At 45.2% G+C, this 16,103-nt stretch overlaps 1 protein-coding gene across 3 annotated transcripts in view; it reads right to left on the bottom strand.

The window, feature by feature from the left end:
- Positions 1-9,061: 9,061 nt before the first annotated feature.
- Positions 9,062-16,103, bottom strand: part of SLC11A1 (solute carrier family 11 member 1) — a 55,096-nt gene continuing 48,054 nt past the window's right edge. For all 3 annotated transcript variants that reach the window (XM_087950376.1, XM_087950375.1, XM_026665531.2), the window contains one exon: positions 9,062-11,290. In XM_087950376.1, coding sequence (XP_087806502.1) covers positions 11,210-11,290 — 81 coding nt within the window. In that variant the 3' untranslated portion in view covers positions 9,062-11,209. The remainder of the gene's footprint in view (positions 11,291-16,103) is intronic.

Below are 16,103 nucleotides of genomic sequence, written 5' to 3'. Positions count from 1 at the left end.
CAAATCCAAAAATGTTAGGGAATTTCTGGAAGGGTTGGCATTCAGCAATATTAGCCATTGTTGTAATGACGAGGCAGTCGAGTTGTTTGATCATGAACAACTGAATCATGATGATCTTTATTGGAGTCTAGTCTTGCATTTATACACATTTTTAGTTATCCTCCATCATTGGTTAACTTGTTACTGCTTAACTTTCGTTACTGTTTAGCACAGTAATCCATACAATTAATTATCTCTAGTTAAAGTCTAACATATGTTTACTTCCTCTCTCTAATCCTCCTTTAGATTAGTGACTTTGTTTACCTGAGTTGTATTTGCTTGGAAACATTCTTTATCTGAGGTTTGCCATCTGAGATTGGAATATTCCTGCAATTACAACTCTACAAGCCATCAACAGACGCATATAAATAAATCAGATTTCCACCATTCAAAAGAGATAATCAAAAAGCCAAGAAGGAAACAAAAGCAGCAGGACACATCCTCTCCAGCAGCCCACGTCCAGATAAGCAGGGATGAACACTAGACAAATGATCAGAAAACAATACCCTTATCAAAAACTTCTAAAGATAAAATAAATCACACCAACAAGCATGGCAAACTAATGTATATCAATGGGGTAAATCTGCTCACTCTCTTGAACTGATGATGTTATCTAGTTGAGCATTAGAAACATCTGTAAGCAAACAGGGCTTCACAAAAGATGAAAAGGAAGAAGAAGAAGAAAAAAGAAATAAATAATGCCTTCCGGTTTCTTTCTCTTGAGTACCGTAATTATTAATCTTTGCCCCATCTTTGCTTTTTTAAATGTTCCTAAATGTGATAAACCAAACATTTTTAAAAGTTCTTTAAGTCACCAGGCTTGAAAATGGGAGACTTAAGTTCTAGTGTGGCTTAAGCATTGAAAGCCAGCTGGGTGGTTTTGGGCTAGTCACTCATTCTTAGTCCAACCTATCTCACTGGATTGTTTTGTGCAGAAAATAGAAGGAAGATGATATTGGGTATGTTCACCACCTTGGGTTATTTATAAAAAAAAACAACAAAAGCGAAGGCCCCATTTTACAATGCAGTTGTTAAGTGAATCATACAGTCATTAAGCGAATCTGGATTCTCCCATTGACTTTACTCTTTGGAAAGCATCTGGGAAGATTACAAATGGTGATCACATGATCCCAGGGCCGTGCCACTATCGTAAATACATGCCTCTTGCCAGGTGCCCAAATTCTGATCACAAGACTCTGCCGAGCCTGCAATGGTCATGTGCAAAACCATCATAGACCGTTTTTTTTCAGTGCCCTTATAACTTCAAATGGTCACTCAACGAAACGGGGTAGTTGTAAGTCGAGAGCTACCTATACATAGTTGCTTATATTGGGTGTCCCTTGATTTTCTGGGGGTTATTTCCCGGCAGCAAAACTTGCTAATTCTGTGAAAATCCCATTCATTTCCTAAGGTTATTTTTCTGAGGCCAGCGGGAGCTGCTGCACCCTCATCACTTCCTGCTTCTTGCCTATTCCCAGTAATGTGGGGGGGGGGGCTCTGAACTGGTTCCATTTCATCAACTGCTTCTTTCTTCCCTTTCCAGGCTTGTGAGTGAAAGCCCGAATCAATGGCTCCTGCATGCTTAGCAATTCCTGGCTTTTCTTTCCCTCCCTCTTCATTCAGTCCCTGACTCTCCTTACAATACCCGCATTGATGCCTCTTTCAGGGTAAACAGTAGTGCTATGTGGATGTGGAGGGCTTTGGAGGGAGGGAAAAAAAAAATCCAGGGCATCAGCAGAATTGTCCTGTGTCGGGGACAAAAAAACCCTGAGCCCGCGGTTTCAATGTCTAGGGAGACGCAAACGGCAAAGGTTTCGTCGTGAATGGTATTTATTAAGCTGTAAATGTAGGGATTATTTTTTTATGAAATGCTTTTCCAGTGGCAAAGGTCAAGAGGAAGAACCCAGTGCGGTATATACAATAACATAAAAGGAAAAAAAAAAAAAAAACCAGGGCAAAGCATGATTCCTCTGATATGCTCCTTTTTTTTTTTTTAACATATAAAGAACATGCTTCATGGATGAGCATGGGGGTATGTGGAGAATGTCATCTTTCTATCTTTTCCTTTTTTCCCCCCTTTGATTCTAAGGAACATTTGCACAAACCTTCCCCCCGGCAACAGCAATCTATGATGGCCTGTGTCATCTTTCTTAGGGTAACCTGTTTTAACTCCCAGGTTTTTTTTTGGCACTGTTAACTTTTCTAGCCTCCTGCAGTTGAAGCTGTTTGAGCATCTGGATGGAGTCCTGAAATAGACGGTTTTTAGTAAGTGGGAGAAAAAGGCTGGAGCTTAGTGCTCTTGAATCCGAGAACTCTCAGGTTCTGAAATTAGAATATGCTGTGAAAATGGAATGCTTAATTTATTCCAGCTGTACAAATGTTGGCTCCCCACATAGAATTTGGAAATATTTGGGTTTGGATATCTGACTACAACTTTTTTAGTTTGGAGAGAAGTTTTAGATCCCTCAGGTTAGGTTGAAGCTATATCTAAAAGGATGTTTTAGATCCCTCAGGTTAGGTTGAAGCTATATCTAAAAGGATGTTTTAGATCCCTCAGGTTAGGTTGAAGCTATATCTAAAAGGAGTGGAACATTAATTGTCTATGTTATAAACGCCATTAAAGGTAAAGGTTCCCCTTGCACGTACGTGCTAGTTGTTTCGCACATACGTGCTAGGGGGTGGTGTTTATCTCAGTTACAAGGCCAAATAGCCAGCACTGTCCGAAGACGTCTTCGTGGTCATGTGGCTGGCATGACTAAATGCTGAAGGCGCACAGAACACTGTTACCTTCCCACCAAAGTGGCCCCTATTTTTCTATTTGCATTTTTTTACATGCTTTCAAACTGCTAGGTTGGCAGAAGCTGGGACAAGTAACAGGAGCTCACTCTGTTAAGTAGCGCTAGGGATTTGAACCACCGAACTGCTGACCTTTCGATCGACAAGCTCAGTGTCTTAGCCACTGAGCTACTGCATCCCTTATAAATTCCATTATACTCATGTTAAAAAATCAGCAATGGGGTACAAAAGGGTTCTCTGTAAAGGTAGTTCTTGATTCACAATCACGATTGGGATTGTAAAGTTTGTCATTAAGCAGTGCAGTTGTTAAACAAACCATCACAGGTGGTAAAACTACGGTAGTTTTACAATGTCTCCCCCTGCAATTGTTAAGTAAGACATCACATGATCATGATTCCTGTCCTTCCCTGATGACTTCCTCATTGATTTTGCTTCTTGCAAGTCAGATGGGAAGGTTGCAAATTGCAATTACATGACCTTGGGATGCTGCAACCATTAGAAATGCAGACTAGGTGCCAAGCGCCCGGATCACAATCACGTGAATGTGGGAATCTTGAGATGGTCACAAGTGTGAGGCCAGTTGTGACTTTTTTTTCAGTGCTGTGGTCACTTACCTGTTCTAGAACTCAATACAGGTAGTCCTCGACTTACAACCACAGTTGAGTCCAAAATTTCTGTTGCTATGTGAAACATTTGTTACATGAATTTTGCCCCATTTTATGACCTTTCAAGCCACAGCTCTTAAGTGAATCGCTGCAGCTGTTAAATTAGTACCCCGGTGGTTAAGTGAAATTGGCTTCTCCATTGACTTTGCTTGTCAGAAGGTCACAAAAGGTGATCTCATGACTTTGGGGCACAGCAAAGGTCATAAATACGAACCAATTGCCAAATATCTGAATTTTTGTCACATGACCATAGAGGTGCTGCAAAGGTTGGAATTGTAACAATTGGTCATGAGTCACTTTTTTCCACTAACTTTGAACGGTCACTAAATGAACTGTTGTAAGTCGAGGACTACCTGTATTTAATTCCAAATCATGTGTATTTTAATATGGTTTAAAGACTGCTGAACACTTCTCTCATTTTAATTCATGGGAAACTCACTCTTTATTCTACATGGCTATAAGCATTTTTCAAGAGGCAAACTGGACTTTCTGGTTTTTCGTCAAAGACGTTTCGCCTCTCGTCTAAGAAGGTTCTTCAGCTCTGAGCTGAAGAAGCTTCTTGGAGGAGAAGCGAAACGTCCTGTGATGACTCGGGGCACGGCACAAAAGCAACAAAGTCACAAAAGTAGGTAAAGTCCCTTTAACTCCTCCAACTTGGCCTCCAATGTCCAGTTATCATCGGCTGGAGAAAAAACTCTTCCAAGAACAGTTTTTAAAGGGAAGAAATTTAGTCGGAACCAAAAGTACATATAAATTATAAATAAAGACCAACACAAACCACGCTGCAGCAATTAATGAGGCAGGGCAGGATAAGGAATTGCAGAACTCAAAAGAAAACAAAACACATACAATTGGGAGGATGCCAGAACCCAGATAGGACTTGACAAACAAAGATAATGCACGCTTTGCTTCCAGCAAGGTTCTGTGCGCAAACACCTTCATTATCCTGTTTCCCCAGCTGTAGCTAATGAAGGGAATCAGGGCCTTTTTCTCCCCCATAACCCACGTTGCTCCCTTATCCGCAGGGGTGGGATTCAAATTTTTTAACAACTGGTTCTGTGGGCGTGGCTTAGTTGGTGGGCATGGCTTGGTGGTCATGTTATTGGCTGGGCATGGCCAACTCAATATCACTCACATCGAGGCACGCATCTCCTCGCCTGGCCTCTCATGACTGTGGGGATGCTGCAACAGTTGTAAGTGTGAAAAATGGTCATAAGTCACTTTTTTCAGTGCCATTGTAACTTTGTAACTTTCAGTGCCATTGTAACACTAGCAAAGTACCAGCAAAGGAGGGGAAAAAAACTCCAGAGAAGTTCCTGAGACAGGAAGTCTAGTCCTACCAAGAATGTAATAAGGGTTAACGGAGAGGCAGTTTCTGTAAGCAACACCAGAATGTTTCCTTCCTGCCTTCCTTACGGGATTAGACCAGTAATTTCTTCTAACAACTGGTTCTCCGAACTGCTTAGAATGCTAACAACCGGTTCTAGCGAATAGGTGCGAACTGGTAGAATCCCACCCCTGCTTATCCGTTCTTCCCTGTGTGCCCTAGGATGAAGAGGGGGTGGGCCTGGGTCTTCCTCTGAATGCCCAGACAGACTGTGCCCTTCCTCAGTTTCTTCCACAGCCACCGGAGCCACATTCCCACTTCCTGTCAGCTGTTTGACCTCCCCCTTGGAATCAGACTCCAACATGGGCATGACACATCTTCAAAGAAAAACCAGAAAGTCCAGCTTGACTCTTGAAAAAGCGCCTTTGGGACAACCATGGCCTGGGTAGATGACTGAGAATCTCCATAGACATATAAGCACATTCCAGCCAGCTAAAGCAGAAGGTGGCCAATAATAACCTTCGGTTAACTTCCTTTACTGAGTGTCAGAATTCTGCCTTGTGCGAAAGCTGCTTTTCAGTATGCGCAAGGCAAGCATTCCTATCAATTTCACCATCAAAAGGCTGTATCAGCAGATTTTAAAAAGTCGATCTAGAAAGTTCCAGTTTGATCACCTTTGTAAAAAATGTGTTGTGGTTCCTGGCTGGAAAGACGTTGGTGTTACATGTTCAGAGTTGCATTCGTCTGTTAGAGCCGGTGAGCACGCTAAAGAATTTGAAAAGTATGCAGTGGACATTCTTGTGACATGATCACTGGGATGATCTTAGACTGTCTGCTATTGACCTCACCCTTTCCTAAGAGGTCTGTAGGGGGCGTGCATAAGCGCACCAACATGCCTACCGTCCCTGTCTGTAGAGTTGTAATTGCAGGAATGTTCCAATCTCGGATGGCAAACCTCAGATAAAGAATGTTTCCAAGCAAATACAACTCAGGTAAACAAAGTCACTAATCTAAAGGAGGATTAGAGAGAGGAAGTAAACATATGTTAGACTTTAACTAGAGATAATTAATTACTGTGCTAAACAGTAACGAAAGTTAAGCAGTAACCAAAGTTAACCAATGATGGAGGATAATTAAAAATGTGTATAAATGCAAGACTAGACTCCAATAAAGATCATCATGATTCAGTTGTTCATGATCAAGCAACTCGGCTGCCTCGTCATTACAACACCTGTTCTATTGTTTCTTTTATTTTTCTTTTTTCTTTTATTTAGGATGGTTTGTCCATTCATGAAATGGTAGCAAGTTCCCAAAATTCTACTTGTCACTTTCACTCTCAGCCTTAAGAACCCACTACCAGTCTTGTTACCTTTATTCTGGGCAGGTGGATGCCCGTTATAAAATTCTAGTTTGTAGCTATCCATATTTTCTAAGAAACCTTGTGAGACCTCTCTATGGAGCATAGAGGCTTTCCTGGAGCTAAACATAATGCAGGAGGCTGCTACTCTGAATGCTAGCTTATTATTATTATTATTATTTTAATTAAAGAAAACAAGAAAATCCAGAAGTCTTTTGCCATGTTAGTGCCATGTTGGAGATTGCAGGGTTAGAGGGTTCTTCTTGAGCAGACAGGGTTCGTATTGGGGACAATGCTGGCTTCCACATTTATGCTTTATTCGGCTCACAGGCCAATCTACCAATTATGGGGGCCTGACTTGCCAATTCTTATTCCCCTGGAAGTCACAGATTTATTGGCTAAGTAGAAAAGACCCACAGGCCTGGTGCTCAGATTAGAAAGCTTAGTCCCTGTAGAAGGCACTAATTGGATAGGAACATCTCAAGGGCTCCTAATTCATGTAGGCTGGTGCTGGAAAGGCTGCAGGAAACATGAAGGATTTCAGCTTGCACACCAGAGCATGTGAAAGAACATCTCTCCTCATCGGGAAATGCTAGCTGTGGGACCCTCCTAGGAACCAAACCAGAGATGATGGATCCGAGTGGAAAATCTATATGGCACTCTTGAATGACTTTGGACTAGAAGTCCCATCCTTCTTGATCACTAGCCATTGCCAAATGGGGCTGATGGGGAGTGGCTGTTGTAATGATGAGGCAGTCGAGTTGTTTGATCATGAACAACTGAATCATGATGATCTTTATTGGAGTCTAGTCTTGCATTTATACACATTTTTAATTATCCTCCATCATTGGTTAACTTGTTACTGCTTAACTTTCGTTACTGTTTAGCACAGTAATCCATACAATTAATTATCTCTAGTTAAAGTCTAACATATGTTTACTTCCTCTCTCTAATCCTCCTTTAGATTAGTGACTTTGTTTACCTGAGTTGTATTTGCTTGGAAACATTCTTTATCTGAGGTTTGCCATCCGAGATTGGAACATTCCTGCAATTACAACTCTACAAGTGGCTTCATGATACATGGTGGAGCATTGATCAGGGCAATGTAATGTGATGAAAGAAAGATATGCAAGCAATTCAGGAGGCAGATGGCAGAGTTGCTTACTTGACTGACTGTAAAGAATGCTTGATTTTGCATAACATTAATAATCATCAGTGCCAACTAAAGTGCTGATTGCTGATTGTGCCACAGTGGATGGAATGTTTTAGTTAGATATGAGATGTTGCCAGTCCAAACTTCTGCTCAGTTCTGAGGATTTGATTGATGTAAGGTAGCATATTGTGTTAAATCATTATGATTTTAACCATGGTTCGTAGAATGCAACAGTTGGGCGAACAAACAAACTCCACACATTGCAGGGCCCCGATTCTCCCCTTAACCTAATTTACTTCTACAGTGGGGAATGGAAGGCCCTGATGAGACAGGCCCAAATCTGGAATGGTGAGAGATATGAGAAAATTCATTCCCCATTGTCCTGTCAGAGCTGAAGAAGCTTCTTGGATGAGAAGCGAAATGTCTTCAAAGAAAGTCCAGTTGCCTCCTGAAAAAGCACCTTTGGGACATCCAGGACCTGGATGACTGAGAATCTCTACAGACTTCTTCTACAAAGATAAATCCAGTAGCAATGTGGCATGCCATTCCTTGTCAATTTCAAAAGGTTTATTTTTTTTTTTAACAAGGTAGAAGAATATTTTTTTGATTCGAACATCTTCAGCTATCTTATCAATACCACACAGTTCACATCTTCTGATTCTTGGAAATCACTTGATAATCTTTTTTACTGGAGGAAAAAAAAATCCTTTAGCTTAAAGCAATATAGAGGGGTGGGTTGGTACAAATGACTCCCAAACATCAGTGTATATGGTCCCAATAATTTCCATGATATAACTAATCAGTTTAATGGAATAAAAAGTCAGTTAACTGAGTTTAGAAGATACAGTCAGTTTATAAGCCAATTTTCCCTGCCTGCAGATGAGACTGCTTTCAGAAGGACTCAGAACCTACTGTTGCTATAGGTTGCCAGTCAATTAAAATAAGATGACCATAATCTGCTGCACATATCAAATCTGGCACCTATCAATTTCTGCACTTTTTGGACAGAGGAACAACTGTTAAAACTGACAACCATTCTCTTAGTTAAAAATAATCAGATACCAAGAAAGCCTTTGCTGGGTCTGCAGGTTTAAAAAGTGCAGCAGGAAATCCTCCTTTTCATTTAACTACTGTATCAAGGGCAGAGGTCTCCAGATTCTGGGAGATCTTGAACATATTTGGAAAATTGAACAAGCTGGCTGAATACTGTGCTACCACAGATTGGCAGCCAGGAAGGGCAGGGCCAGCCACAAAATGTTGGGATAGCCTTTCTCTGTATATAAAGGCTCTCTGTTTGTATATAGAAGTATGTGGATTTTTTTCCTCCTTCGCTGGATATCGTCTTCATTCTCTGCTGATTTCTACATCCCAGATTTTCCAGACATTTTTGTTTCTCCTCTGGAATTTATTGAACCCCTCCCTATCCTCTCTCTGATCATTCTCCTGGTCCTCTTGAGCATAAACCAAGAGTAATTAAAAAAAACACAAGGATCACTTTGGGGCTAGCTGGCCCACAGTTCATTTGCTTTGCTTTGAGTCAAAACCCAACTGGGGGAATATATGAAGATGAGAATGTTGCAAGCCTACCACTCTCTTGGGAAGATATCTAGGGGCTTTGACATCATTTCATTGCCAAACCCAGATTTAAGATATGGGAGCTTTCATCCTTTTTATGCCCAATACTTCTTACAGGACAGGACTTCATGATACACAGAATACACAGCTTTTGCAAAAAAGGAAGCTCATATTTATTTTCCAGTTTTCTATGCCTTCTGAATCACTCCATCTACAAGTAGATAATGACCGGTCATTTAATGAACATTTTCAATCATGATAGCCTTGGAAAGAACGCTTTATAGCCTATAAAACACTTTCAGCCACCCTAAAACATCTTGTTGGCACCTCCAAAGTCACATGATAACATTTCGGGGCGCTTGGCTGTTCAAATGTATGACTGGTCATTAAGTGTGATCATGGGATCGCCATTTACAATCTTCTTTGGTGGCTTCTCCAGAAAGCTAATGGGGAAGTAACTTACAAGTAGAGGGATGATGGATTTGAAGTCCTTTCCCCTGGGATTAATTTTCCAGTTTTCTATGCCTTCTGAATCACTCCATCTACAAGTAGATAATGACCTGCAGGGAGGAGAAATCCTCTTGTGTGCTGGAGGAACGGACTTCAAATCTGGCGAGAATGCAAGCAAATGTCAGCATGTTGAGGCTGCCAGTTTTGAGGTCTGTTCCTCCAAAGCAGGGGTCCCCAAACTTAGCAACTTTAAGACTTGTGGACTCCCAGAATTCTCCAGCCAGATTTAAGACTTGTGAACTTCAACTCCACAAGTCAAAGTCCACAAATCTTAAAGTTGCCAAGTTTGGAGACCTCTGCTCCAAAGCAACAAAAGATTTGCCCTCTAGAACTCCTGTGTTCTTGCAATTGTTCTCCTTGGTGAGACAGAGAGAGGATCGTGTTTGGCGTGTGCATGGTCACATGAGTCATGCGAGTTGCGCAAGTCACACGATCCCACCCCTGCAGCCACGCCCACAAAGCCACGCCCACAGAACTGGTGGTGGGAACTTTTGAATCCCACCACTGGGACTACCTCTATGTTTTAGTGCCATGGCCGCATCAGAGCTTAAACTAAGACACTGATCTGAAAAGGAACTGCTAGAACTGAAGTGTCTTAAAATGGGGAAGAAACTTTGCAATCCAAATTATGTTAATTGCATTTGTCATAGGCTTTGAGAATCCGATACCTTCTTCAATCCCTTACACTAAACCATACAGTGGTTGTTTTGCTTTGGTTTGGTGTACTGTGTAAACACAACATTTGCAAATCCTATATCATGTTATATATATAACAAACATGTCATATTACTCAATAAACCGTAGTTAAATAAGTCATGGCTTGACATAATGTGTGAATTCACACACTGAATCAACCCCCCCCCACCTGTTCTAATTAACATGATTCATTACTCCATCTGTCATTCCCATTACTATGTTCATCCTGAGGGCAGAAGTCAAGCAGCAATAGCATGGAGAAAGTGAGACGAGATGGTTGATCTACAGTGGATCCTTGACCAGAGTGTGGGCTTGTGGAGTTGTCTTATAGGCTCTGATAGTAGGCTTTAGATTAAAACGGGTGCAAAGAAGGAATAGCTGCCAGATTCTGCAGCATAAATATTAGGTGCATCTTACTTTGATGGATTTCCCACAGAGAGTCACAGGCCAGAGTAGGCAACTGGAAGGAGAAAGTCTAAAGCAATGGTGTAGAAGTAGAAACAAAGGGATGTGTGCATTCTTCCAGCATTCCTTTGTGGCCTCACCAATGGTGGAATCAAACATTCATGTCTTTACCCCCATTCCTTAAGCTCCTAAACTCACCTCCCCCACAAAAAGGACTGCTCCCCAACCACTATTAAAATGGATGTCTTGATGTTCCACCCAAAGCTGATCTGGGTCTGAAGCTGGTAGAAGGTGTGTACATTTGATCATGAGTATCTAGAATACTTTATAGTTCTTTCTTTACACTGTTTTCCCCCCTAACTTGCTACGTGTTGTCAGAATTTAAAAAAACAAACAAAAACAAGAGTGCATCAAGTCTTGAAACGTCTCTGGAAGTTACACCACAGCCATTCCAAGTCTGAAGGTTCTTTAGGAATGCCAGAAATTGTCCCTGGAACTTTTGGCCTGCAAAGCAGGCACTGTGCTGAGTGATCATTACTGATGCTGAGTCCATCCTTTGCCAACAGAAACTCTGCTTCTGACACCTTTGCTTCCTGGCAGTTCCCCAAGAGCAGCTGCTTCCTGTTTTGTTGGGGAGACATAGTGATGATTCATCAGCTTCCAGTGGTGATGAGTGGGATGTATTATCACTGCAGTCCATAACTGAACCGAGTATGGGGCCCACGAGCCAGGAAGGCAGCTCCATGTGAAATGAGACAGGTCCAAATCTAGAATGGTGAGAGAGATGACAAAATCCAAGAACAAGTTGCTTGTATTTTTACGGTATAGTCATGTATATGAGACAGGTGGCCATATATGAATATTAAATAAATAAATGAGGGAGAGTTTTGACCAGAGGTCTTCAAACCTGGCCACTTTAAGACATGTGGACTTCAACTCCCAGAATTCCCAAGCCAGCCATGCTGGCTGGGGAATTCTGGGAGTTGAAGTCCACAAGTCTTAAAGTGGCTAAGTTTGGAGACCCTTGGTTTTGACCGTCAAGCCTAAGAACCTTCCTTATGTTCTCCATCTGCCTGGAATAATGTCCCTGTGTGACTAGCCCATTTTCCCCCATAACAATTTGTTCTGTACAAGTCAATTAACATACTCGTAGCCCCGCGTCGCGATTGGTTAAGGCGCGCGACGACCGGATTGGTCGAGCGAGCCGCACTGATTGGTCACTGCGAATCCCCCGCGATTGGTGGAAACTAATCGCGGAGATTCAAGCGGTGTCATTGGCCGCGACCGCCGCGGCTCGAGAATAAAAAGCCGCAGTTTTTTCCCTTCAAGCTAAGCTGTATTCAGGAGCCAATAAAGAGCTGAAACCAAGTCACTGTCTCCGAGCTTCCTTTCTCGACGGACACGACACTGGCGACGAGGATGGGATCCAAAGAATAACCACCGAGCACGTGTCCCGAGGAAGACAAAGGACCGACGAGATGGCCAGCATGACTCCCACCAGCACCCTTCAACCCCGCTACCGAGGACTGGAATCGACACGGATAGATTCCTGATGTTCCTCAAAGCAGCAATTTGAAGGATGCGAACGGGCAGAAGAAAAGGGTCGTTCTTCCTCACACTGCGGGCCCGCAGTGTTTAAGATGGCCAAAGCCCTCGCGAAGCCAGAGGACGTGAAGGCGATGGACTGGGCCGATCTCGAGCCACTCCTTCGGAACCACTACGCCCCGCTGTGCCCATTCTCATCCGGCGGGATGAGTTCTATCGGGCGAAACCAGCGGCAAGACGAGAGCATTAGCGACTTTATAGCCGCCTTGCGAGACCTAGGGGGATGTGCGAGTTCAGGGACCTGGACGATGTCCTCCGAGACCGCGTGGTCCTAGGCCTCAGGGATCAGGCACTAAAAGTCGACTGATGGCGAAAGGCAACATCGACCTCGGGACGCCTGGCCGAAGCTTCCGCAGCCAAGCCACCCGGAAGTCAGCAGCCAGACTTCGGAGGGCAGACAACGGGACCACACTGAAACCCCGAGACAAGCCAACGAAACCACCACACACCACGGGACCTGGACTCCGCCTCCGATACCATGGACGAGGAGGAAGACGTCCACCGACTACAAACAGGACGGGACCGGCGAGATCGACGGGGTCGTAAGTCGGGAACCAGTGCGCCGGGTGCGGGGAACCCACTTTCGATCCGAGTGCCGTTTATCGACGCGATCTGCCGGCAGTGCAACAAGAAGGGCCACATCGCCCGAGTCTGCCGACTCAAAAGACACACAGCCCCGCCGGCGAGAACCAAGCAACCGGGACGAGACGACACCCCCGAGAATCAGAGATCGCCAAGCCGACTATCGCTGGAACCGAGACAACCGAGGACGACGGAGCGGGAAGGCCGACAGAGAGAAGAAACCCACCAGACGGTCACCATCGGCCATGCCGAAACCACGGATGCCCGGAAGGTCTCGTGGAGGTGAGCATCGAGGCGAACCATGCCGGATGGAGGTAGACTCCGGATCCTACCTCTCCATGGTCGCCTGGAAAGAACTCAAGCGCCTGGTGCCAAACATCCAGAAAAGAGGACTGGAGAACCAGAAACTGATCATCAAGGACTATCAGGGGAACCGCATCCCGTCATTGGGACCGGACAGTTCGTGGTGACTTTCAAAAACCGCACCGCGAAACTTCCCCTGACTATCGTGGACCGGAACCGACCCAGCCTTTTAGGACTCCAATGGTTCGCGCCACTGGGATCGAGGTCACGGAGTAAACCACACCACAGAGGCCGACTGGGAGCAGCAGCTGGCGAGGACTTCCAAGAAGTATTCGACGGCACCCAGGCAAGTACAAAGGGCCCCCTATCTCTTTTAGCCTAGACCCAAATGTCGCCCCCATACGCCTAAAACCCAGACGGGTGCCTTTTGCACTCCGGAAGAAAATAGACGAGCAGATTGACAAACTCGTCAAACAGGGGGTTTTGCAGCCAATCGACCACGCCCGGTGGGAGACCCTATAGTCACCCCAGTCAAACCAGATGGGTCAGTAAGGATCTGCGGGGACTATAAGGCCACCCTCAATTGCGCCCTGCAACAAAGCGCCTACCCCGTCCCAGTAGTGCAACACCTATTACACTCGCTGGGGGGCAAGGTCTTTGCGGCTCGACCTGGCGCAAGCCTATCAGCAACTGCCGGTCGATGAAGAAACCGCCGAGGCGCAAACAATAGTCACCCACCGGGAGCGTTTCGTTGTAACCGACTCCAGTTTGGAGTCAGCGTAGCCCCAGGAATCTTCCAGAGCCTCATGGAGAGACTGCTGCGAGGAATCAAGGGGTGGTTCCCTATTTTGACGATGTATTGGTGTCAGCAGCCAACCAGGAGGAACTAGAGGGTCGCCTAAGGGAGGTGCTAGAAAAATTCAAAGGGGCCGGCTAAAGGTGAAGAAAGAGAAATGCCAGCTATACACAGAGCAAGTCGAGTTTCTGGGGTACCTCCTAGACCGACATGGCATCCACCCAACCGGAAGCAAGGTCAAAGCCATAAAGGAAGCCCCCACACCCAAGAACAAAACAGAGCTGCAGGCATTTCTGGGACTGCTAAATTTTTACAATGTGTTCTTGCCCCAAAAGCGACATGGCGGAGCCTTTGCATAGGCTCCTGGACAGGACGGCCAAATGGACCTGGGGAAACGGGAGGACACCGCATTCAAGAATACCAAAGACCTTGATGCATTCAGGACATTCGAAAGCAAACAGAACTGTCACTACAGAAAGGTTGTTTGTTATGGGGGACAGGGTGGTCATACCGAAAAACTGCAAGGGAAGGTATTACAATTATTACACGAAGGGCACCCGGGATTGTGAGGACTAAAGCTTTAGCCAGAAGCTATGCTTGGTGGCCAGGTATGGACAAGGAGATCGAGGCCTGGGTAGCCAAGTGCTCGCTGCCAAGAAACCAGACCAAATCCCCCGCAGCACCAATTTTAGAATGGGAACGCCCAGGGGACCATGGTCGAGACTCCATATAGACTTTGCCGGGCCCACAAAAGGGAACACATTCCTCATCACGGTGGATGCTTACTCCAACTGGCTGGAGGTAAGCAACATGAAGACCACCACAACAGATGCAGTAACCAAGGTCTTAAACAAACTCTTCGCAACCCACGGTCTCCCGGATGTCATCGTGTCAGACAACGGACCCCAGTTCACCTCGCTGGAATTCGAAAGATTCCTAGCGGAACGAGGCATACGACACGCACTGACAGCGACGGCGCATCCGGCGGCCAATGGTAGGGCGAAACGGATGGTTCAATTTACAAAAAGAACCCTCCAAAAGATCGAACACGGGGACATACAAGAAAAAATAAATAAAATGCTCCTAATACAACATATCACCCTAACACAACGACTAACAAAAGCCCGGCAGAATTACTAATGGGGAGAAAACTAAGGTCACCACTCGACAGACTACACCCCACATACAACCCGGAAAAACCCCGGACTCATCTAGCAAGCACCGGGTTTTTGCACCAGGCGACGCAGTCTATGCAAAAAACCTTACCGGAGACCCACTATGGGTACCGGCAACTATAACCAACTGACAGGACCCCACTCCTACCGGCTACAGACAACCGACGGACAAACATGGAAACGCCACATCGATCAAATAAGATCAAGAACAAAAACACAACCGACACGCAACCAAACACAGGCGACACCGATAACACAAACCAAGAGGGGAGGGAAGACACAGAGGATCAAATAGGAAATAACCAGCAATACTCACCAGTCAACAGCCAGCCCGAAGTCTCACCAGGAAGGAACAGCCAGGCCAGCTCAACCAGCCCGGAAAGACCAGGCAGGAGCGGCGAGAAAGTCGCCAGCTCGACCAACCCGGGTAGACCAGGAGGAGCTGCAACAAGAGGCCCAGCGACACCTTCCAGGGGTTCCATCGACAGGGCCAAGAGAAACAGAAGTCCCGACCGAACCGGCCGGGAACCAAACAACAACTAAGCTGCGCAAGTCAAGTAGACAAGTACTGAAGCCCGCCTACCTACGGGACTACGTTACGTGGACCGAACCAAGAGGGGAGGGGTGTTCTGTACAAGTCAATTAACATACTCGTAGCCCGCGTCGCGATTGGTTAAGCGCGCGGCGACCGGATTGGTCGAGCGAGCCGCACTGATTGGTCGCTGCGAATCCCCGCGATTGGTGGAAACTAATCGCGGGAGATTCAGCGGTGTCGTGGCCGCGACCGCCGCGGCTCGAGAATAAAAGCCGCAGTTTTTCCCTTCAAGCTAAGCTGTATTCAGGAGCCAATAAAGAGCTGAAACCAAGTCACTGTCTCCGAGCTTCCTTTCTCGACGGACACGACACAATTCTCTTATATTCTTAAGTTTGTCTTCAAGCTTTTGCCCTTCAGATACATTGGAGTGACCATTCTCAGAATTCTCAGCTAACATCTTCGCCCAAGAGATAGGCTTGAGTTCATTTTCCCCCCACAAGGTACTTATTTAAGGGGATATCGTGTCCCTGGGACCATTAGATCAGTTCCAGAAGTTGTGCTAAGCTGTGATTTGCTTAAAAGTG

The sequence above is a fragment of the Notechis scutatus genome, chromosome 1 (genome assembly GCF_049901735.1).
Source record: "Notechis scutatus isolate UNSWTSFEM ecotype Mainland chromosome 1, rNotScu1.2, whole genome shotgun sequence".
In the NCBI taxonomy this organism is placed as follows: domain Eukaryota; kingdom Metazoa; phylum Chordata; class Lepidosauria; order Squamata; family Elapidae; genus Notechis; species Notechis scutatus.
Note: the sequence above shows the minus strand (reverse complement) of the source record. Positions and strands in the feature narration are given on the sequence as shown.